This window comes from Trichinella spiralis, assembly GCF_000181795.1.
Source record: "Trichinella spiralis strain ISS 195 chromosome Unknown Scfld4, whole genome shotgun sequence".
Classification (NCBI taxonomy): Eukaryota; Metazoa; Nematoda; class Enoplea; order Trichinellida; family Trichinellidae; genus Trichinella; species Trichinella spiralis.
The window spans coordinates 3,530,850-3,553,339 of NW_003526943.1; the positions used below are offsets into that span (position 1 = coordinate 3,530,850).

A 22,490-nucleotide genomic window follows, 5' to 3' on the forward strand; every position below is an offset into this window, starting at 1 on the left:
TCAAAATTCCATCTGCGACTGCTCGCGCTGTGGAACATCTTCCTTCGGTAAGCTGTTGACAAATCGCTCGAATACTTGCACATACTGTTTCAGCGTAGTGCGATTGTAATCTGAATAAAATTTTCAAATCGAGCAAATGATCATATTACAATTATTACATAATGGTTTATCATGGTTTCTTTACCCAGTGGTTTCCTGTTTTTCTTTTCATTGTCGATGTTGTTTTCTTCACCAGCATCATTTTCAGACAACTCTTTCAGCAAATCACTAGAATATTAAAAAATAATTCAAAATTGTCAGCAACAAAAAAAAGGAATAAAATAGCCCAATTGTACTCTATTGCCGGCACGGAAGTCGGGTCGAACTCGTCAACTTTTTCCAAATCAATCGGTACGCAGACCTTTCCTGTAAAATAATGAAAAAAAAATATTTTCATAAAATTGCATATTAAAACAAACAAGCAATCTTAAAAGATTGTGATCAAATTTTCAAAGTTCGACGGAGAAAGAAAATCAACTCACCGGTCTTGGGATGAATGCAAAATGGACTTTTCAAAAGATGGTTGATTCCTTTGGAGACATTCATATCCAAGCGTGGATAAATGTATTGAAGCAAAATCTCGCTAACGGCAAATCGACAATTATCAGGAATCTAAATCAGAATAGCAAAATTACCATAAAAGTAGTAGTGTCAGTTGTTGTTCAAAAAATTTTACATGCGGTTTAGAAAGGGCCATTTTTATTGCTTGCCAACGTTCTTCAGCAGTGTCGACTTTTTCGAAAATACTCTCCAAGGCGTCGGCAATAGCTGAAAAGTTTGAATTGAATTGAAATATTATTCATCATCAAATTCACAGAATCAAAAATGAATAAATCATATCAAAATAAAGTGAAATAGTTGATTTGTTGATATTATTGAATTTACTTTTATCAGGAATTAATTTTAGCATAGCTTCCCAGCTTTCCTGCGAATCCAGCCAACTGTATTCTTTCAGGAGAACGGGGAAAATGTTACTGGCAACAACCAAACCCCTTTGAATAACCGGATGCAGAACACTTTCATCATTGAGAAACACTTTTTTCTTCTGCCCTTCACCACCCTGAATTGAAAAAAAAACAAAAATGAAACATTAAAAATTTACACCAACAATCGTTTAAGATACCATAACCACCGAGATATATTCCGCCACTGCCGACCTTTCTTCATTGTTCATATTCCGAGCTTCCTTATCGGCAACCCAACAATGCACGCCTCTTCTCCCCGAATAAACCCAAAGACGATGTTCAAATCCAAAATCATCTAAAATTTAATTTAAAAAAGCACAATACATTTCAAAATTTAAAAAAAAGCAAAGAAAATGCCCACCCAACAATATCGGATCAATCACTTTGATCGCAGCCACAATAAAGTGCCAGCAAATTTTACAAATGCTTCCACCTCTGAAAATAATTAAATTACATTAAAAATACTATTTTTTCATAAATAAAACAAACTTGCAACATTCTCGAATTTCATCATAGTCAGATAGATCAATGTCAAAAACCATCTCTTTCTCAACAGGCAAAAACGTCTCTGAATTCTGCTTGCACTTCGGCTAAAAATGGGATCATGTTCTTGATCGATCAGTACAACGATACAATGCATAATAAATTTAAATATGCTAAAGTCAACTCTTGAAAAGCAATGTTTACTTCAACATTGTAAACAGCGCCAATGTCAATTTTTTCAGGTACAGATGATATCACCTCTTTCTCAAAGTAGGATCCATTATCGAAACTTTTATAACGAAGATAGATGCTACCTTTCAAAATAAAAGCAAATTCTCTTCTTCTGAAATAATCATCAGATCCTGAAATGAAATGAAATTCAACTAAACAAGCTTGCTAATACAAGAATAGAAGAAATTTCATCAATCTAATTAATTAATTAATTTTAAGCAAACAAAAAATGTCCCTATGGTAGAGAAACTCACCGTATCGCAACCATTTGATGTACGGCTTAAATGGGAACAATTTTCTATAATACAATGGAAGCATTCCATGTAGATATGATTCTTCAAATTCTTCTGCAGCCTTCTCTGTCGACATCATCGAGAAACAAATCTATATATATATGCTTAATTTCATTAACAAATGATATTCGAATGAAACTATTATCCAAAACAAAATATACATATACACGTATAACATGTATATTTGCAGAATAGACTACATGTGAATAAAAAAGAACTGATCGCATTTATTGGCACCGACTAAAACAACTCTCATCACCTGAAACAGATTTAAAATTGTCCAAATCAAAGAGGTAAAACTAAAAGAATGGAATAGATATTATTCCAATTAAAAAACTATGAATAATCAGAACGGATGTGCTGCTTTCTTTTTGATCAAATTTCAAATAAAAGACAAACAAACACCGGAATTAGCACAATTAACGCCATGGTGGAAGGAAATAACCTTTCGTGGTCTGCTTCACTTGAATATCATTACTGAAAGAGAAAATTGTTAATAACTGAATATTAAAAATTTTCTTTTTCAAATTTTCTCTACCCGTCAACAACATTTGTTGCAGTAATGATTCTTGGATTCGCAGGTGCGATTGTAGTGGCTAAAAGTGAAATATGAACTTAACATACAAAAAGAATTGAAATCAATCACTAAAATGATGAAACAATTACTCCTGGCAGCTGCTATTCGCTCTTGTTCAGTGACAGGCAAATACTGTTTCCAATATTGCTGCGGTAATGAAAGCAAAAGCTGCATCACCTGCAATGAATGAAACAAAAAGTATATTTTTTAAATAAATAAAAGTAAAACAAAAAAAAGAAATTAAAATACCAATTCACTCTTCGAACTGTCGTCAATCATCTGCGTCACGTTTTGTGCCTGCTGATCAGAAAACCCAAGAACAGTAGGACCGAAAATTTTCGCCAAATTTGTTTTGGGCATTTTATTGAACGCGCTCGCACCGGCAACTCTAAATTCCACATTAAATGCTAATCAAACGGTGATAAATTGGCAATAAATTGAGAAAAAGAAAAAAATACCTCTGCAAATGCATGACAAGAAAGCAGAGAGTATCACGATTTGGGTATGGTAGCTCCTTGATAGCTTGATGGACGTGATCCATTTTCTTCAGCTCATCAACCTCCATCGCTGCGCTGATGAAATCCTGTCTCGAAGTGAGTGGTATGAGCGGTTCCTTGAGCTGTTGGAAGAACTTCTTCAAGCAACCGGTCAACACGTTGATGTCATCAATTATTTTCTGAAACAGAAAATTTAAATTTAGTGAATAGCTGTGAAACAACAACAAATAGCTGATTTGGATGAAATGGATTTTGTAAATGAATGATTACCAAATTTGGAACACCTTTTCCACCGAGAAATTTTGCCAGCAAATCCAAAATGTGTGTTTCGGTGCTTGAAAGAGAAATGTGTAAAACTGGACAGAAGAAAATACGCACAACAATGCAACAACGTACCCTGGAACACGATACAGACCGACCACATCAACGCCGCGTCGTTCGATTTCATCTATGCAATGAACGACAATATGTGGAATGAACGGTGCTTGTGGTGGAACATAGTCACAGAGCTTTCTATAAGCATGTCGGCCCATCGGTGTTCGAGCAACGCAAAGTCCAACTGCACCTATTCGACATTCTTGATGACACTGAGTTTTGCATTCTGAAGCAGCAACAATAGCGATAAAATATTGAAATATTTTCTCTATGCTTCAATTACTGTTGCAACGTAAAATCAATTTTCCAAAAGTAACTCTTTTTTCACAAACATCACAATATTCAGGTTTGAGAACTGTTTTTGATGTGAAAAAGTGCGTTCGACTTGGTATTGAATCAACTGTAGGTGTGTTCGATGTTACCGCAGTTCTGTAAAATAAAACAATATTTAAAACATTTAATAAATCAAATAATAATAATAATAATAATAATAGTACTTTGCTAATGTTGGTTGACTTTTCAACAAGACGGGATTCATCACTTGCAATGTTGACATGGGCAAGTTTCGCAGTTCCATTAAATACGGTTCGGAGATGCTCTTGTTCATCGACTGCCTGTATCCAACGCGCTTCGCCTCAGGAATATTCAAAGTGCTTTTCATCGGACACTTTTCAGATTCCTATCACATCACATAACATAACAGCAACATGACGGAAAAAGTATAATTTAAATACAATGAAGCCAATCTCCAGATCATCTTTGGAACGTTTTGGAGAATTGTGCATCTGCAACTCATCATCATCGTTGTCAACGGTCATTTCCCTGCCAACGCTTCGACTGCGCTTACGATCCAAATTTTGCGTTCTGAAAATTTTGCCATGAAAATGAGCAAAGAAAATCAATCTTCAAGCCACGGTTCACCGAACAACACGACCAGGCTTCTTCTGGTCCAAACTATCATCATCCGTGTGATCATAGTCGATTCCCGTCTCCGACGGGGCAGATTCCACGCTCCGCTCTTCAACGCTTCAACAGGAAAAAGAAATTATCAATTTCAACGTTGACATTAAATTGCTTCAAATATTTAAAATAAATTTTAAAAAGTGCACAGGGAATCCTACCTCGATTTTACAGTAAGAAATTCCAATTTTTTACGGCTTTTTTCTGGAATATAACTTCCGTCATCACGCAGCATACGTCGAACTAATTCAATTTGATCATCCTCAAAGGAAAATAAGACAAACATTAAATACAAACAAACAAACAAACAAACAAATTGTCATCAACTTGCCAGTATTTGCTTTTCCGAAGCTAAAGCCTGCTTGCTCGCGACAAGGGCCGCTAGCTGTGAACTATAAAAGAAAAGAAAGAAAGAAAATCGTCGGCTTTTTCAACGTGTGTGAACAAGAATAAATTGCGTTGTAAATTTGATTTTACAACATTTTCAATAGCAGCTAATTTGAAAACGGCTTTTGGATAAAAATCAAGAAAAAATGAACACGATGTTGAAAGTGAAAATTACCGCGCTTCGATCAATTCAGCTTTCAGCTCTTTCACTTTCGTTCTCTGCTTTTCGGCTTCTTGTTCGTATTGTTTGTTCAATTTGGACAACGATTCATTTTCGTGCTGTATGAAACACCAATGGGATATCACATCTTCGGTAAACTGTGCAAAAAGCACCACATCTTCGAAAAGGAAATTTTTATTATAATTCAATCACAAGTACAAGCCAAATCGCTCGCTCACTCTGCTCCAAAAGCTGCAAAAAGTTATTCTTCCCGGTGTTCAGTTCCACGTAATATTTGACTATTTTTTCCATATTTCACGGTGTTGAAAAAATCTAGAAACAAATTACTGAAAGAGCAGTTTTCGAAAAGTTAATTAATCGATTTAAAATTTTCATCAAGTTTCACACCAACGTAGACTATTTTACCGCCAAATATAAAATTGTTTCTGCGTTCAAAATGCAACAAATGTGAAATGGTCGACGAGAGAAAAGATAAGACGAAATTTCCTGCCTGCAACACTGCGAAATAGGACAATCTGATAACCTACTTTAATTTTAAAAGTAAAGTAATACAAATTGCTTAATGAAATGCAGGTAAAACTCATTCAAATTCTGATTGCAGAATTTCAATTTTCATTATTCAATCATTCATTTATTGGTGACAAATAATCTTGCAAATAATCACTCTTAAACAACACTTATCTATTGGAATGTATAAATTTTATTTTAAGCAAAATTAAATTTATCTTCCGGCTGTCATTAATGAATAGAAATTCCACATATATAATGCTTGATAATATTATGAAAAAAAAGTAATTATAATGAGAAAAATATTATTTATTATTATTTTAATAATATTTTTAATTTTAAATAGCAAACTTTATCAAAAAAAACAGCATACCATCGTACTGTTTATTCATTGTAAAGAATATTTTCATTTCAAAAAATTTTCAAAATATTCACATAACTTTATTTGAATTTCAAACGGAGAATTCACGTCAAATGTAAATTATTAAATAATATTTTCATTACATCCACGCTTCTTGATTTTAATAAAATTTTGCAAAATCACTTAAACCTGCCAGTGCACTTCAATTTATTGAAACGTTTGAAAATATTAACAATATAAATTAAATAATAAATTTCGTATAACATTACCATAACATACAAAAATGAGTAATGGAGTAAAATCATTTTAAAAGTAAACATGTATTCTATAACAATGCCAAGAATATAAATTATGGAAAATTGTGAATTGTGCTTAAAAGTGTACATATCAACGCCAAGGGGGATAATAATCTTTTTTCATCATTCCTGTTTGCCTGGATCGCAAGCCATTCCTGAAAAAAGATCACATCAACTGTAGTGCAACACTAATTAACCGACGCTGATAAATAAAGGACATACCCAGGAGTAGCGCCGGATGTGATTCTATTGCTATCAAATCTTCCTCCAGCATCTGCGAAAAAACAAATAAATAAATATTTATATACAACTTTAATAATAGAAAGAGTAACGTAAAGCAGATTTAATGCATTTAAATTTATAATTGAAAAAATTATTCAATCTAATAAATTCAATTGGATTACTTGTTGCTGGCATTGCTGAACGTTCAACGGGTGATGAAGAACGCAACGGTTGACCTTGACTCACAGGCAAAAATTGCATCCAATAACCATAAGGGACAGAAAGTAAAATTAGCATAACCTAAGAAATAAAATAAAAAACCGTTTAAAACTGTTTAAAATAAAATTTTAAAAAAATGCAACTTTTTCAGCTTTGCTAGCATCGTCCAACATTCGCGCCACATTTTGGTCGCACTGATCCGAGACACCAAGAACAGTTGGACCGAATATTTTCGCCAAATTTTCAGCCGGCATTTTATTACTCGCACTTGCTTCGGCAACTCTACATATAACAAACAAACAAACAATCAATCAAAAATGAATACAAATTTTCGACTACGGTGTCATGCTCTAATCCCAAAGCTAACCTTTGCAAATGCATAATTAAAAAGCACAAAGTGTCACGATTCGGATAAGGCAATTCCATGACTGCACTGTGAACGCGTTTCATTTGCATCAAAAAGTCAGTTTCCAAAACAGCCGCATTAATGAAATCTTGCTTCGATGTAAGTGGAATCAGTGGCTCTTTGAGTTGGTGAAAAAATCTTTTCAAACATCCGGTCAACACGTTGATATCATCAATCACTTTCTTCAAAATCGTCGAAATATTTTACATTAAAATTACAAAAATATGAATAAAATCAAATAAACGTTTTACCAAATTTGGAACACCTCTATCGCTGAGAAATTTAGCCAATAGATCGGCAATTTTCGTCTCCGTGCTTACAAAAGAATAGAAAATTATAACAGTACAATACAATACAATACAATACAATACAATAATTGAATAATTTCCTTTACCCAGGAACACGATAAAGCCCAACCGCATCAATGCCACGCCGTTCAATTTCATTTACGCAATGGACCACAACATGAGGAATGAACGGTCCTTGGGGAGGAACGTAATCGCTCAGTTTTCCATGGGCACGTCGAGCCATTGGTGTCCGTGCGATGCAGGGCACAACCGCACCCATTCGACATTCTTGATGGCATTGAGTTTTGCAATCTTAAAAAAAAAGATTAAAATAAAAAAAAAAAATTTTCCCCTCCCATCAAATTTGCAAACCATTGCAACGCAATATTAATTTTCCAAAAACGATTCGCTTTGCGCAGACGTCGCAATTTTCAGGTTTCAAAACCGTCTTGGTTGCAAAAAAATGTCTCCTAGAGGGAATTGAATCCCCGGTTGGTGTCTTCGGTGTTGTTGGGGTTCTTTGTGAATAGAACAAAAAAAAGCAATTACCAAGTTGTTTAAGCTTTCGAACAAAAGGTCATACTGTCCCAAAGTTGGTTGACTTTTAAGCAGATTTGGATGAACAGCGCTCAAGGTCGGTGTGAACTCCAACAAATGAGGCTCAGAAGCACTTTTGTTCATCGACAACCGCCTAGTGGTAGTTGTCTTCACTTCCGGCATCCCAGAAATCACGCTGCACGGTACTGTAAGTGTGGTCTTGGTGATGATTGTAGCCGGTTTCTGAATTGAATTTGAAAATTTCTGAAAATGCAACAAAATATTAAAAATTTAAACATACCGCACGATCAATTTGCAAGTCATCTTTGGATCGCTTTTTGCACAGATATTGATCCTCTTCTTCAAGTGGAGGAGCACTGGGCTCAACGCGACCGGCGCTACGACTCCGTTTGCGTTCCAAATTAATGCTAGTCTTTCGACCAGGTCTGAAAATACTACTATCCTTCAGCAAAGAAAATCCTCTAATTGATGAGAAAAATGAAATTTACCTGGAAGTTGGTAAAAAAGTCACTTTACGATCTAAACTGTCGTCAGTTTGATCATAGTCGATTCCAGTGGTCGATGCAATGGAACCTTGCTCATCAGTGCTGCTTAAACAAAAATTACAAACAATCAATCCCAGTTACATAATTATCAACAAAATATATTTCAAAAAAAATACAGAACTTTCGAAAAATCAAATTTGCATTCAGTAAAAATGTGAAACTGTCCAATGTGATACACTTAACTAGCAAAGTAAAACTAAAATAAAAAGTGAACGGTTAAACATCGTTACCATTTTGTATTTTCGTATCGTGATTTTTCTGTCAAAAATTGAAGCCTTTTTCGACTTTGCTCTGGAATTGCGTTTTCATCATCTTTAAGCATTTCGCGAACTAATTCAATTTGATCTTCCTAAACATCCAACGTTGCCTACATCTGGTTACAATAATAAAACAATATCTACAAAACAGCCTACCAAGCACTGCTTTTCAGAAACCAACGCTTGTTTGCCAGCCATCAAAGCTGCAATCTGTGATCTAAAGAAAATCGAATTATTTCCCATGTTCATAAACTCAAACATAATTAAACGAATATTTTCCAAATTCCGTATAAAACAGCGCTGTTTAGCCTTGTCAAATTCAAAAGACAAATGTAAAGAAAACATGCACTACCGTGCTTCCATCAATTCTGCTTTCAGTTCTTTCACTTTTTTTCTATTGCCTTCCACCTCTTGTTCGTAACGCCGATTTAAGCTCAGCAAAGAATTGTTTTCTTCTTCAATAGAATGCCAGCGGCAGATGATGTTTTCAGTAAACTGAATGAATGGCAGTACATCTCAAATTATACAATAAGTCGACTTAAAATAAATAAAAAGCTGACATGCCACAGACACATTTCCTTACTTTGTTCCAAATTTTCAAAGACCAGCTTGTTTTCGTCGTTTATCTTCATGTAAAAATTGGATAACTTGTCCATTGCACTGCGATTCAATTTGTCAGAAAAATGAATTTCAGTCTAGCTAAAGTCGAAAAAAATTATCAATTTTAACTGAAACAGAATTTACAAATGTGAACAATAATCGAAAGTTCAGATCATGCTTACTATACTGAATGAATTGTGCAATGAGAACTAAGTGCAAGTGTTGCAAAGCTAAGTGCAAAAGCAAAAAAGAAATGGCCAAATTGGGCAGAACAATAAGTTACAATAAACCAACATGTCAAAACGTGTCTGGGGTACTGGAACAAAACAAAAAGCATTATTAATTAATAAGTAGGTCAAGACATGAAATTCGAAAATAAACCAAAATGACAAACATGGTGCAAATATATATTATTTGAATATACAAAATATAGCGTAAAAATCACAACACCGAAGGTAGATAGCGTTGGGGATAGAAAATCATTTTTGAATTTTAAAAAAATGTAGGACTACCGTAATATTGATTATCAAGTGTAATTAATGCATGACATAAAAATTTAATATTTTAGTATAAAGTTACATAAATGATTTTAGAAAATTTTTTAAAAATATTTATAAATAATTTACTCAAGTTTTATTATTTTCATTTTTTTATTTCTTCAAAATATGACTAGTCCAGCAACTATTCGTGCAAAATTTTTCTTAAATCTTATGTAATATGCATTTCATGCGATGCTGCTGCAGAAATAGAAAAGGAAAATAATTAATTATAATTTTGTACAAATTATACTTTCAAATATGCACGTGTTTCCAAATTATCATAAATATTAACAACTTCATCACTATAAAAAAACATTGAAAGCACAAAAAACAGAATATAGTGTTTATTTGTATATGTCGACAAAAATCACCGCTGTGATCATGTTGCACAAGATGACATTTTTCAAAAATCAAATAATTTACAGACTTTTTTATTTCAAAAAATTTTCTATCACAATACATTTTTCATTGTTACTTCGATTTCGCGTGGCGACGCGCTTTTTCTTTTCTTCCTTTGCCACTGAAATTGCCTTTTCCTCTGTAACGAGCCATCTGTTTGATTTTAGTTTTCGACACTTTCTTTTTAGCTTTTCCATCTTTTCCATTTTCAGCATTCCGTTCACGATTTCTAATAAACAAAAAATTACAAAAGTAATAAATCTGTACAGGCAAATAATGGCGCAAATAAGAAAAAATGTTCTACTTTTGCTCTTCAGCTTGATTCTGCATTTTTATAGCCTAAAAGAAAAATATGCTGCTGTTATTATTAACATCATATAACTTGAAAACAATAAATCCAACGTTGAAAGGATAAGCTACCTTGTTAACATTTAAAATCTCTGTTTTGGATTGCATTGCTTTCAGGGTTTGAAAATATCGATCCTTTTCTTCCTGTGCGGATATTTCGTTGGGCAAGAACTACAACGCAAACAATAATAATGCATGCAGAACAGAAATTTCAAACAAAAATGAAAAACCAAATAGACATTAATAATAATAAATTAAAAAACTGATAATAAAATATATAAAATTATTATTCCAAGTACTTTATTCTTTTTTCCTTTATTTTTTGGTGCTTTTTCTCCACGCAATTTTTCGGCGAATTTTCCCATCGATGCGGTTGCAAGTCGTGCTCGTTCCACTTTGTGTGCTACCTGAAATTTTGCAAAAATACAAATATGCCCAAACAGAGAAGATCAGAATTTTAAATTTGCCTCTTCTTTCGTTTTAATCACACTTTCCAATCCCACGCCAATGTGCGGAAGAGCTGAAACAACATGTCTGATGAATTTTCAAATCAAATGCAAAAAAATCAAAATTCAATTTTACACGATAACACAGAAGAAGATGATCCTTTCACTCTGCGAGAGATATTTTTCAAACGACGAAGTTCATTTTTAGCTATCCTTTCTTTCTTCGCTTCTTTCCGCTCACCAAAATAATCCACATACGGATCTGAATGACATGATTAGATTTTCATTTTCAATTTTCAAATTTCTACCAACCCTTCTGTCTTGGTATTTCAATTAGCCAATCTTTTGTATTATCGTTGGCCCTATTGTAACCCCAACGTGGTTTCCAATCCTTGAATTGATGCTTCTTTTCAAAGAAAGAAAGAAAAAAAAATCTCTGACAAAAAAAAATCACACCTGAGCAGCTTCGTCCCAAATCATTCTCGTCCTCTTCCTCTTCTGTATACCTTTCATTTTTGCATATTCTTCCCATTTTGTAGGAGGCGCTTTTTTAGGAATCTAAACAGCAACGTATTCTATTTATATGCACAGACAATAGTTAATCCACTGAAAAAATATTCAGTGTCTCTTTCAATTACTGGCTTTTCACGAGGCAATCTTGACGTTGGTGCTGGAAGCTGAATAAACAAATCATAACAATTAAATGAGAACATGTATGCAAGGTAAAATTGCAATGTATGCAAAAAAAACTACCTCTACAACGATAGCATCTTCTATTCGTTGAGTGGGCAACTGAAGTAAAAATAAAAAGTTTTGAAAAACGTGAAAAACAAAAATAACATCACTCAACCTCCCAAAGTTTATTGGCCATAAGCTGTACGCTTTCGCGAACTTTATTCATAACGGCCATTTCCGTATTTTCTCTATAAAAAGAAGAAAAAAAACAATATATATGCATATTTTACATTAAAAAAACCAATCAACAAACTTCATCAAATGCTGATCCACAGGCTCTTGTTCATCAACAAGCAAATTGCCAAGATCAATCAATGGATCAACGGCTCTCGTAATGTTCAAACCAGTATTACAAGTCGGCTCGACCATTGAATCAAAAAATATGCAACCCTCCTTTATTCGAAATGAATAAATAATTAATAAATTAAACAGAATAAACAAAATAAATATTCCAGTCGAAACAAAATACGACTACTGACTATGCGAATAACAAAAGTGTTGAAAAGTGAACAACATTTTGCGGAATTTTTTATTTTTTTACGAAACATCAGTCATGATCATTATCATGATTGTAACTGTCGTCAACAGCTTCGACCCAATAGCTGGCTACCCGACCCAAGTTGTACAAATCATCGTTCACCATTCCTTCAAAATCGAGAGAATAGGGATCGAATAATTCGGAAAATTTTCCCCCCATCGATTGTCCAATAGTGTAAGAACGTTCAGGGTCGGTGAACAAACTGTCCAAATTGATGCAAGGTTCGAAAACACTTCGTTCAACCATTTTCAACAGATTATGATCTTCTTCATCGCAATCATTAATTACAGCATGCGCTTCACGCACATCGACAACATCTAAAAATGAATAACAACATATGAAAATAAACAAATAAAATTCAAAATATCTATTACTATCCGGAACATGCTCTGACGTGGATTTCTTTGATTTGCTATTTCGAAATCTCATCATCCACGGATATCTGCATGCAAACAGCATATCACTACCTCGTTGATTGACGCCAGTAGGTCGGACATCCTCGGCCGGTGAATACGTATCTTTCTAAAAATAATATTTAAAAAATACAACAAAAAACAGTTATTAAAATAAAAATTCATTCACAATTTTCATAAAAACGTTCGGTATGAGCAAGAGATCTTTGACCATACGACCGCTGACTTGGTCCACGACACAGAGCTCGTTGCGAATGTCCATCAGCGCCAGACCCCAATGATTGACGCCGAAAGACTTCGGCGCCGGGCAGTGTCCGCGCATCCAGTGGAACAGCAACGATGCGTTCGCGCCCACTTCCACGCAAAATTCGGATAACTTGTCGCGGTCCATTCCGCAGCCCAGCCAACCGTCCTCAACAGCATCGCAGTAGACCAGCAAGCTGGTCCCAGTTTGGTGTAGTGCCCGGGCCCAATTGCCGTCCGAGGCGAACCGTGCCCGGGCGCAACAGCGAACAGCGGCTAGGCCGGCGGTCGAGGCGCGCCAACGGACCCACTGTCCAGTTCGGCCGGCGTGATCGATGGCGTTCAGCGCGGCCGTCTGGCAACGCTGGGCACTGGCCAGCTGCACGACGCTATTGCCAACGTGGCCCAATCCCAAGGCGCGCAAACATTGGAACCAGTAGCAGTGCAACGGCGAGTGGAACTTTTTCCCGTCCGCTGTGACCAGGCCCCCACAACTGAAGCCCGGCCCGAGCATATGGGCCGAATCAAACGCGAGAACCTGGGCAGGGGCGTAATCGCCAGCGTCGCCGAGCTGCTGCTTGCCACGCCCGCGGTTTTTCTCCAACTGGCCATCATCTCCGCGCACGCGCATCAACAGCATTCCATAACGATTGGCGCCCACTGCCCAGGGACGATAATTTGGCAACTCTTCGTGCCACCAGTCGACCAAAGTCTCCAAGTCGACTTGCCATTTCAACATCCAACAACGCAAGCTGTGCAACGACCTCACGCCGGCGCCGAGCACCGAACCCATACGATCGCCGGCCAACAGCACGCCGGTCGGCCACGACCGTCTCGACGCTGACCACTGGGCTGCTTTGCAACGCCAAGCGGCTTCGTAAATCGCCTCGCGTTCGGTCGACCAAAGCAACGATTGGAATTTCTGCTCGCCAAAACGACTGGTCACAAATTCTCGGACCAAATCCTCAACTTGACCAGGATCCGGCTCGGACAACAGTCGACGTGCAATGTCGCCCAGCGGCTCGTTTCCGCCGAGCAGTTCGACCAACAGCGTGAACCAGTGGAAATGGTCGACTGAATAGAAAACCAAACCTGCCGTTCGAAACGGTTCAAAGTAAGTCACGCCCAACGGTCCGTCGTCCACCAGCACCAACTGATCTGAACAGCTTTCTAACGGAGTTTGTTCTTCATTCGCTGTAGTGCAGAGTCGAGCCAACGGTGCTGTCTCGACGTCCAAATTGTCGAACGTTCCTTGCCGGCACCGCAGCTCGTCTCTCACTTCCATCAGTAGAATGCCCAGCTTGTTGGAGCCGAGTTTTGGAAAACCCGGTATCAAATTGGACCGTGTCCAGTAACGTCGCAACAATTCCGCCGACAGACCGTTGCGTTGGATCCAAACGACGAAAGCGCGTTGAGAAGAATGAGCGCAGCCGAACGAACTCGGACACCAGCGATCGACCGTCGGTATAATCAGCAATGCGTTACCAGAACCAAGCAGAGCCAGGCGGCAGTGTTCGTTTTGACTCAACTTGGCCACCAATGCCCGGCGGTACAATTCCAATCCATGCTGTTCAAGCCACATCTGGCGCGCATCTGCAAACACATGGCCAACGGTATTGGCAAACTGTTCCTCCGCTCTGGCCTTCACGTACTCATCAACGGTATTGTAAGTGGCTCCGTCCAGTTGAAATGTCGCCAAATAATTAAACGACAACGGACTGTCAGCATTTACGAACATCGCATTTTCTACAACTGACAGACTACTCTCTGCATTGTCCATGTCAATGCATAGAGGACAACTGAGCATTTCTCAAAAGAAAAACATTTAAACATCAATCTTAATCTTTCTCCAATATGCAGTCAAATCAAGATAAACTATTGAAAATGTTGTTCAATCACATTTAAACATTAAACAAAACAGATTCTACACACAATTTATCAAAACATAATCATTGCATAACTTTTGGGACAAAAATAGTTTTATGATTATCATACATCTCGATCAATCATGCTTTATGAGAGAACAAAAAAATGAAGTATACAATAAGTATATAACTGCTGAAATATTTTCTCATGCTTTATATAATAACATACTGAAGAAAAATAATCCTGCAAAAATATAAAACTCACTTACTGCATGTTTCCCTGAACAGTGAAGGCATTAAACGACTGCGCATTTCCATCAAAAGCATGCCATTAATATTTGCTCCAAGAACAGATGGACGAAACGAGGGATGAGTCAACCAAAAAACAATTGTTGCTGGTTTGAGATCCTCTTTTTGGCACCAATTTTCAAAAGCAACAGAATTCATTCCAATTGACCAATCTTTATCAAATGAATTTACTTCGAGAAGAAACAAAGTACCAGTTTCCAAGAGAAGATCTTTCAACTCTGAATATTGATCGAACTTTCGTTCCAAGGCTTTTTTGAAAGCACTTTAAATAATTTATCATCAAATCAAAAAATAATGTGTTGCGCATCAAATTAACCTCAACATTCGCTCGGATCGCCACTTCTGTATGTCCTCCGGTGGAAGAGTGGCGCATATTTCATTGATAAATAATCGCAATCTGTTTCGACGACGACAACTTTTAACTTCCTTTGCGGCGTCCATTCTATTCATATCCCTAAAAATGTTCATCTTTTTTACAATTAAAAATTGTACAATTCCTTCTTACCGCAAAAATTGTGCTGCAATGTAATGTTCAATAGTATAATAAAGCGTTTCACCTGCTACTACAGGCATCTCAAAAGTAGTTGACAAAGGTGCAAAACAACGTTCAAGAGTCAAAAATTCAAAAGAATACACATTTTCTCCACATTTAAGTTTGTCAAAGCAGTTTTTTCTCCAAACATTGCTCGTTCCTTAAAAAATAACTCATAATTTCATGTAAAAATAGAATCATTTTATTAAACCTCTTGAACTGGATTGGAATGTTTCACGTGAATCGGAAAATTTGTCGACTAACTGCTTGAAAGGAACTACTTTATCTTCACTGCTAAACAATGAACACGACAATTTGGGCAATCCAAGAAATTTTCTTCTTAAATGCATCAAAGCAAGTCCGTTTATATTCGTACCCCACCAAGCAGGTATAAAACCATTTGTTGCAGGTAGAACGGAAAAGCTTTCCAAAATGTCGGTTTCTGAAAAATGCATTCCACAGCCCTGTAGAAGCCATTTTCGAAGCAAATGTTCATCTCCCAAAATGCCAAACAACCAGTCCGCACTGCATTCAACGATAATACCATCTTCAAGAGAAAGTAGAATGTTTTTCAAATCTGAGTTCTGCGAAAAACTTTCTTTGTAATAGTCAACTAATGTCGATCGACTGAATTCCACCAAGCCATTCACAACACCATACCGCTTTTTGTTGTGCATACTGTTCGCATTTAAAACTACATTCAATACAATGCTGTACGCGTCAACTGCAGATGCAGCGTTGACATTCCTCTTCGTTTCCCAATCGTCGACATCTGAAAAATGAAATATATCACAACAGAAGTACAGAAACATAATGTATGCAATATTCGCAATCAGGATAAAACTTTCGTTAACAAAATAAATCGAATAACATCGAGCATAGCATTCAAATAAACACGACAATTTTCATCCACTGAAAGTTAGTGTTAGAACAACTGCTGCATATTCGTGCACTGCAAAAACTGAAAAGCAAGGTAGTTTGAAAATTAAAGAGTACATTCAAATGCTTATGTGACCTGCGATAAAGCATTAATTCTATATTATTAATATTTTAAAAGACGTGCATTGGTGAAGAAGGATCTTTATAACTTTACGTTACTTTACCTAGCTCACGAAGCAACTTCTCTGCCCAAAAATGGATAAAAGAAAGATAAAGGTTTCCATTTATTTTTACTGAATATTCATGAAAAACTGATAGCGGATGCTTTTGCTTTGAAATAGTAATTACATTATATTGAGCCATGTTAACTGTTGTCTTTAATTTCGTATTTCTATACAAATACTCGTTAACATAAACATTAAGTAAATCAACCACATTTAAATATTATACAATGAACAACATTACGGTAATAATTAGATTTTCAAGAATAAATACTGAACTGCAGCAATAAAAACTTTCTTGCATGTTAATGACAGTAGCAATTTTAGTTCATTTTAAAAATATTTTTTATTCATATTCAAAAATAAAATACTGTAACGTAAATTAAATCCAGAATCGGCAGTGATAAAATCAGGAATTACTATGTTTTTCTTTTAATACTTACGGGAATGTTTCAGGAAATTGCAGAATACATTAATGCATATAAAATAAATTTTATGAATTATGAAATGTTTGACACATTGTATTTTATGAACATATTTTATGAAATAGAAACGTTTAATTAGCAAAAACTGGAAACAGCATTAAAAATGCTGGATGTGAAGATTAATTATAAATTAATTTTTTAGTCTTAAAAATAATGCAAATACTGCTTAAATAAGTTTACTTTTCAATTAGTTAATTAATCAACTCCAAGTTAATTAGTTTATACCTGCATTTCACTTGAATACCATTTTTTATTTGTTGGTCACCTTAAAAAAATATAGTTTTTAGCATTTGTGTCGAAAATTTATTATGAATACGGTGAAACATTTTAAATTAACACAAAGTGGTAAGTTGTTTCTGTATTATACAGTGCGTAATCCAACAGAAACAGTTGTTGTTTATACAAATATGCTTTTTTATAAAAATTTTGAATTGTTAATTGTTTGAAATAATTTCTGTATAAATTTTGGAAGTTTGCAATTTATATCATTAATTTATTGAAGTTTTGCATGTGTAATTTTTCCACAGATTTTATGAATGATTTTGACAGTGGTGATAAGCCGTTTTATATGTCTGTATTTAATATTCAACAGAAAAGCGACTTTTACGTCAAGAAAAGATGAACCATAAAGATAGAAGAAAAGCTGCAAAGTTGAAAAAGAAAATGCGGCACTTGGCGTACACTTCTAAAATGTCGGTATGTTGTTATGCTACCGGTGCGATGGAATTGATAATATTTCATTTTTATTCATAGTATGAAGAAGTATGTAAAGAGGCGAACACAAAAAAGAAAGCTACATCAGAAAGGCCAAAAGTTTTGCCAACTAAAACTAAAAGTACTGCATTGGAAAAACGTTCACTGAAAGAAGAAAAGGTTGGTTTTTAATAAATGTTGATATGTTTTGTTGAAATTTTGGAATTCAGTAAAATGAATTTCATAAATTGAAGTTTATACGAATTTTCAATGTATGATTTTGGTTTATACGTTTAGCGTCGTGAAAAGCAGCGTCTTCTTCACAAGGAATTGTTGGAAAACGATAACAGAGAAATTAAAAAATATGAAAAATTGTTGAAATTGAAAAAGAAGAAAAATAATGCACTGTCAAAATCATTTTCCATTGATGGATTAGATTGTATGAATGATATGTTGTGTATAAAGGTGACATTGAAATCGATTGGTATTATAGATCTACTTGAACTCTGTATGGGTAATAAACCTTATACTGACGGTTCTTCGGGTGATTTTACACGAGATACTAAAGATTTGATTGGTGATGGTGAGGAAGTTCTTAGTGAGGAAGAAGAAATGAATTCAGAAGATGAAAATGGCGAAGAATTAGAAGAGGAAATGGAAGAAGAGAGAAATAGTGAAAATGCGGAATTTGCAAATAGTAAATTTAGTTTAGTTTCGTTTAGTTTACTTTAGTTTTTCATTTTTATTCACTCGTCTCATTGCTGCTGTTTCAGCTGAAAGAGAAAACATTTACGGAGATCAGTCAACAAGTGAGCTTCAGTGTGCTCTGAAGCATGAAATGTTGGACGAAACATTCGCTTCGCCCGAGGAACAAGCGATGGCAGAAAGAGTGGAAAAAATTCTTAAACGATTTATTAATAAGTAAATAAATATTATCTGGAAACAATTTTGAAAGGTAATAGTTTTGATTTAGACTGAGTGAATCCAATGTTTTGGTTTCGTCCAGAGAAGTAATGGAATTGTTTCGAACTAATCCACAGCATGGTATGTATATTGTAATAATTTAATTTTGTTTTTAAATATCTCTTTGGTATGGAGTAAATGAATGAATGAAATCAATGAATCTTATGTAGTGGTAAAACGTGTTTTTACGGAAGTGATCCTCGATGCTTGTTTTACTGCGTTTCGTCTTCCTGATCGTCTTTTAATTACCATCTCCGTTCTTGTTGGCATTCTGCACTCAACGCTGTCGTCAAATTTCAGTGACGTTTAAAAAAGCAGATCTCCTTTAAATATCGTTAAGCCATATATTGTTTTAGGTGCTTACTTTGTTGAAATGTTGGTTCAGAAGTTAGAGGAGAAACGAACAGATGAAAACGAACAAGAAATTGAAAGTAACGCACTCCAAAACGGTTATCTTCTTGTTGCATATTTATGTGCAATGAAGGCAAGCGTGATTTGCGTTGCAATATTATTATAGGATTAATAGATGATGGTATTTTTTTAGGTCACATCTTATAAACTTTTGATGGATATTTTTAACAGTTTAATGCAATCAGGGCGTTGTCTGGATTTGCAGCTTTTAGTTCCATTAGTGAAAAGTAAGAGTTTGTTATGTAATATTTAATTGGAAGCTAATGAATAAAATGCTCTTTGAGGAGAAGTGATAATTTTGAAAATTTATAACGAGCTTTGTAAATGTTCCAGATTTGGGTTTTGTGCTGAGAAAGGCTTGTCCAAGTGACTTAAAAGATTTTGTCATGTCTGCAATTGCGAAAATGGAGAAACATGGATCAGAATCTTCTAGGGCAGAGTATGAAAATTTATATCCTGTGTGGGAGATGTGTTTTATTTGTTTTTAGAGCATTTACGAATATATTGATGATCGATTTAAACGCAATTAAAAATAACAACGCATCGAAAATTTGCCATTATGATCCTGATTTGATTGATCATTTCACGAAACTTTTGCGGTCTTGCTTGAGCGGTGGGTTATATTTGAATTATTTATTTGAACATTTGAAATATTTCTTTTCGTAATAGGAAAAACACCAGAAATGCCGTTAGCATTTGGATTAATGGATATTTTGGAAGCATCGACCAAAGGACGATGGTGGATAGTCGGCTCCTCCTATGTAGTTCCGGTTGCGGGTGCAAGTAAATCAGGAGATCTAAATCAGTTCAACTACAGTGAAGACTTGTTGCGTTTGGCAAAAAAGAATCGCATGAATACTGATTTGAAAAGAAATATATTTTGTTGCATTCTTTCAGCGGAGGTGAACATTATCATGTTCTTTTGATTTTAAAAATTTTAATGAATTGATACATATTTTTTTCAGGATTATTTAAATGCATTCGAAAAGTTGCTGAAATTGAATTTGTCAGATAAACAAGAACGAGAAATTATTCATATTTTATTTGTTTGTTGTTTGAATGAAAAAACTTTCAACCCTTTTTATGGATATTTGGTGCAAAAATTTTGCAGTTATAATGCAAAATTTGTGGTAATATTATTAAGGCAATTGCTTTTTCATTTGTCTTATATTTATTGAGGGTTTTAGCTTACAACGCAATTTGCACTTTGGGATAAGCTGAAAATTCTGAAGACACTGAAAAAAACTCAGATTCAAAATTTATCTTCACTGATTGCTCACTTGTTCGGAAGCCTTGCATTGCCAATCAGTGTTCTGAAAGTATATGAATATAAATTTTCAATTAATTTGAATTTTTCATTTATTTTAATAGGTTTTTTTATTTTAGGTGATTAACTTTGTTGAAATTGAAGAAACAATGACCGATTTTTTGAAACGCCTTTTTACAAAATTTCTGAATGGCTTTTCGACTGATGTATTGCGCGTGGTGTTTGGAAAGTTAATGAAAAAATCTAATGAATATCACTATTTAAGAGAAGGCATCAGACTTTTTATTGTTCACTTTCTTTTGACAGAGCATGAAGATGAAGAAAAAAAAGAGTTCAAACATAAAATTCGCTTCGTCGATAATATATTATTGCCAAAAGAGAGTCTAGCTTTATAATCTGTTCTTTATTGAGAGGTTGTTTAGTAAAATTTTTTTGTAAAAAGAAAAACCAGTGTTCAATCTGATTCATTCTTATTGCACGACTTCAGAAAGAAAAAAGAACAAGATTAATGCAAATGGTTGCAAAGCATTTTTGTAAAATTATCCTAAAATTCTGATTCGGATAAAATTTTTACTCGTTAAAATATTATTGTTTTTTATCAGTTTATTTTTACTTTGAAAATGACGATAAATGTCGCAACAGCCGTAGCAGAACCATGCAATGATGGCAAGTGGATTGATTTGATGTTAAAATTAATTAAAAATTATTTTAATATAAAAACAATAAATTATTTAATTTTTGACAACACTCCGTTTCTACTGTTAGCATCATGATAACTTACTGCATCTGCAACTTTTTCAATTTGAACTAGTACAGTATGAAAAATAAACCTTGATCATCATAAAAATAGTTTTCTAATTTTGGTATAACGGTCATTGTCGATTTGCAGTTTTGGTTTTTTCTTGTTAGTTTTGCATCCATATCAGCATTATGGCATCTCGAGCAAAAATGGGAAAAGGAAAGAAGCGTGCGCATCGTGCGACTAGCAATGTGTTCGCGATGTTTACGCAATCTCAGATACAAGAATTCAAGGAAGCATTCAACATGATTGATCAAAATCGAAATGGCTTCATAGATAAAGCAGATTTGCTCGACATGTACGCATCGTTGGGTAAACAATCATCAATGTTATTTGTTTTTTGTGTAATTATTTATGTATTATGTTGTTTAATTCGAGCTTTCTTCATTAAATTTGTTGCTATCAGTTTGTATTCCGAAGGAATTTCTTTTACATCTTATTGTATTTATTTATTTATCATTCAGTTTCGTATAAAATTATTTTAATGCACAAGTGCATGAGATGAATTTTTGTATTTTTTTACGTGGGAATGTTTTTTTAGGAAAGGAGGTCGGCGATGAATTCATAGACGAGATGATAAACGAAGCTCCTGGGGCAATAAACTTCACGATGTTTTTGACAATGTTTGGTGAGAAGATGACTGGAACAGATCCTGAAGATGTAATTCGCAACGCTTTTCAATGTTTCGACGAAGAAGGCACAGGTGATGAGTCATCACATTGTTACAGTAAACATAAAATGTGAAAATAAGTAAGTCATTGCGCTGTTTGAAGGTTCGATCAGCGAGCACGACTTGCGAACGCTGTTGACCACGATGGGCGATCGTTACACTGACGAACAAGTGGAGGAATTGTTCAAAGATGCGCCCATCAAAGATGGGATGTTCAATTACGTCGAATTTGCGCGCATGCTGAAACACGGCTCGGAAGAGAAAGACGAGTGAACTGTTTTTATTTATTCATTATTTATTTAATGAATCCTATCCATTGTCAGTTTTATCGTTTCTCTGTAAAAAATCACATTTAAAATCATACAAAATTGTAATAAATTGATTTTTGTCTGAATTCATTTGTACAATGATTTTAATCAAATGACAAATATAATACACAACAGTTAATGATGCAGATCAGTTTTAAGAAAAGGTTTGTAGGTTAAACGT

The 22,490-nt window shown here is 34.9% G+C and overlaps 6 protein-coding genes across 6 annotated transcripts; 2 read left to right on the top strand and 4 right to left on the bottom strand.

The window, feature by feature from the left end:
- Tsp_00839 (DNA primase small subunit) lies at window positions 1–4,706 on the bottom strand. The gene is made up of 22 exons (XM_003376637.1): window positions 4,582–4,706; window positions 4,382–4,486; window positions 4,195–4,324; window positions 3,958–4,139; window positions 3,744–3,889; window positions 3,460–3,686; window positions 3,047–3,264; window positions 2,838–2,976; window positions 2,678–2,765; window positions 2,550–2,607; window positions 2,417–2,474; window positions 1,973–2,102; window positions 1,692–1,849; window positions 1,494–1,594; window positions 1,366–1,439; window positions 1,163–1,299; window positions 925–1,099; window positions 716–807; window positions 522–651; window positions 336–405; window positions 185–267; window positions 1–110 (listed from the first exon to the last, which is right to left on the bottom strand). Exons 1-22 carry the CDS (start codon window positions 4,704–4,706, stop codon window positions 1–3), a joined length of 2,736 nt encoding a protein of 911 aa, XP_003376685.1.
- A 1,499-nt stretch (window positions 4,707–6,205) lies between these two features.
- On the bottom strand, window positions 6,206–8,622 carry Tsp_00838 (putative N-chimaerin). The gene is made up of 12 exons (XM_003376638.1): window positions 8,612–8,622; window positions 8,333–8,434; window positions 8,125–8,269; window positions 7,870–8,087; window positions 7,659–7,804; window positions 7,394–7,598; window positions 7,251–7,314; window positions 6,961–7,181; window positions 6,737–6,875; window positions 6,557–6,674; window positions 6,350–6,426; window positions 6,206–6,307 (listed from the first exon to the last, which is right to left on the bottom strand). Exons 1-12 carry the CDS (start codon window positions 8,620–8,622, stop codon window positions 6,206–6,208), a joined length of 1,548 nt encoding a protein of 515 aa, XP_003376686.1.
- A 116-nt stretch (window positions 8,623–8,738) lies between these two features.
- Tsp_00837 (ribosome biogenesis regulatory protein-like protein) lies at window positions 8,739–12,082 on the bottom strand. The gene is made up of 17 exons (XM_003376639.1): window positions 11,967–12,082; window positions 11,829–11,901; window positions 11,732–11,770; window positions 11,617–11,655; window positions 11,435–11,536; window positions 11,291–11,369; window positions 11,146–11,240; window positions 10,832–10,939; window positions 10,605–10,703; window positions 10,489–10,523; window positions 10,261–10,413; window positions 10,036–10,087; window positions 9,434–9,562; window positions 9,252–9,306; window positions 8,999–9,161; window positions 8,803–8,863; window positions 8,739–8,756 (listed from the first exon to the last, which is right to left on the bottom strand). Exons 1-17 carry the CDS (start codon window positions 12,080–12,082, stop codon window positions 8,739–8,741), a joined length of 1,416 nt encoding a protein of 471 aa, XP_003376687.1.
- A 178-nt stretch (window positions 12,083–12,260) lies between these two features.
- On the bottom strand, window positions 12,261–17,524 carry Tsp_00836 (conserved hypothetical protein). Its single transcript, XM_003376640.1, has 10 exons — window positions 17,515–17,524; window positions 17,424–17,463; window positions 16,717–16,883; window positions 15,825–16,385; window positions 15,587–15,773; window positions 15,398–15,535; window positions 15,042–15,343; window positions 12,849–14,716; window positions 12,626–12,773; window positions 12,261–12,568 (listed from the first exon to the last, which is right to left on the bottom strand). Exons 1-10 carry the CDS (start codon window positions 17,522–17,524, stop codon window positions 12,261–12,263), a joined length of 3,729 nt encoding a protein of 1,242 aa, XP_003376688.1.
- Window positions 17,525–17,861: 337 nt separating this feature from the next.
- Tsp_00835 (conserved hypothetical protein) lies at window positions 17,862–19,164 on the top strand. Its single transcript, XM_003376641.1, has 6 exons — window positions 17,862–17,894; window positions 17,952–18,071; window positions 18,189–18,588; window positions 18,614–18,812; window positions 18,865–18,935; window positions 19,025–19,164. The coding sequence occupies exons 1-6, from the start codon at window positions 17,862–17,864 to the stop codon at window positions 19,162–19,164; spliced, it is 963 nt and encodes a 320-aa protein (XP_003376689.1).
- A 63-nt stretch (window positions 19,165–19,227) lies between these two features.
- Window positions 19,228–22,274, top strand: Tsp_00834 (nucleolar MIF4G domain-containing protein 1). Its single transcript, XM_003376642.1, has 12 exons — window positions 19,228–19,344; window positions 19,399–19,492; window positions 19,599–19,704; window positions 19,754–19,878; window positions 19,935–20,167; window positions 20,231–20,311; window positions 20,453–20,584; window positions 20,652–20,750; window positions 21,135–21,217; window positions 21,459–21,643; window positions 21,873–22,058; window positions 22,105–22,274. Exons 1-12 carry the CDS (start codon window positions 19,228–19,230, stop codon window positions 22,272–22,274), a joined length of 1,611 nt encoding a protein of 536 aa, XP_003376690.1.
- The last annotated feature ends 216 nt before the right edge of the window (window positions 22,275–22,490 follow it).

Excerpts from the sequence above, each read along its gene's own strand:
- Tsp_00839 (XM_003376637.1), bottom strand. The coding sequence starts at position 4,706 with ATGTTTGTCTTATTTTCCTTTGAGGATGATCAAATTGAATTAGTTCGA. Across the intron at positions 2,475-2,549 it reads GCAACAAATGTTGTTGACGG|TGAAGCAGACCACGAAAGGT; the intron begins GTAGAGAAAATT and ends ATGATATTCAAG. Across the intron at positions 1,300-1,365 it reads GATTGATCCGATATTGTTGG|ATGATTTTGGATTTGAACAT; the intron begins GTGGGCATTTTC and ends ATTAAATTTTAG.
- Tsp_00838 (XM_003376638.1), bottom strand. Across the intron at positions 7,805-7,869 it reads AGTCAACCAACTTTGGGACA|AACCCCAACAACACCGAAGA; the intron begins GTATGACCTTTT and ends CTATTCACAAAG. Across the intron at positions 6,876-6,960 it reads TTAATTATGCATTTGCAAAG|AGTTGCCGAAGCAAGTGCGA; the intron begins GTTAGCTTTGGG and ends TGTTATATGTAG.
- Tsp_00837 (XM_003376639.1), bottom strand. The coding sequence starts at position 12,082 with ATGGTCGAGCCGACTTGTAATACTGGTTTGAACATTACGAGAGCCGTT. Across the intron at positions 11,656-11,731 it reads AAGATGCTATCGTTGTAGAG|CTTCCAGCACCAACGTCAAG; the intron begins GTAGTTTTTTTT and ends TTGTTTATTCAG. Across the intron at positions 10,414-10,488 it reads AATCAAGCTGAAGAGCAAAA|AAATCGTGAACGGAATGCTG; the intron begins GTAGAACATTTT and ends TTTGTTTATTAG.
- Tsp_00836 (XM_003376640.1), bottom strand. Across the intron at positions 16,884-17,423 it reads GGTATTCAAGTGAAATGCAG|AAATACGAAATTAAAGACAA; the intron begins GTATAAACTAAT and ends GTATTTGTATAG. Across the intron at positions 12,569-12,625 it reads GTCAGAGCATGTTCCGGATA|ATGTTGTCGATGTGCGTGAA; the intron begins GTAATAGATATT and ends ATTCATTTTTAG.
- Tsp_00835 (XM_003376641.1), top strand. The coding sequence starts at position 17,862 with ATGCGGCACTTGGCGTACACTTCTAAAATGTCG. Across the intron at positions 18,072-18,188 it reads GTTCACTGAAAGAAGAAAAG|CGTCGTGAAAAGCAGCGTCT; the intron begins GTTGGTTTTTAA and ends TTATACGTTTAG. Across the intron at positions 18,813-18,864 it reads CTTAAACGATTTATTAATAA|ACTGAGTGAATCCAATGTTT; the intron begins GTAAATAAATAT and ends GTTTTGATTTAG.
- Tsp_00834 (XM_003376642.1), top strand. The coding sequence starts at position 19,228 with ATGTTGGTTCAGAAGTTAGAGGAGAAACGAACAGATGAAAACGAACAA. Across the intron at positions 19,345-19,398 it reads TATGTGCAATGAAGGCAAGC|GTCACATCTTATAAACTTTT; the intron begins GTGATTTGCGTT and ends GTATTTTTTTAG. Across the intron at positions 20,585-20,651 it reads TGCCAATCAGTGTTCTGAAA|GTGATTAACTTTGTTGAAAT; the intron begins GTATATGAATAT and ends TTTTTATTTTAG.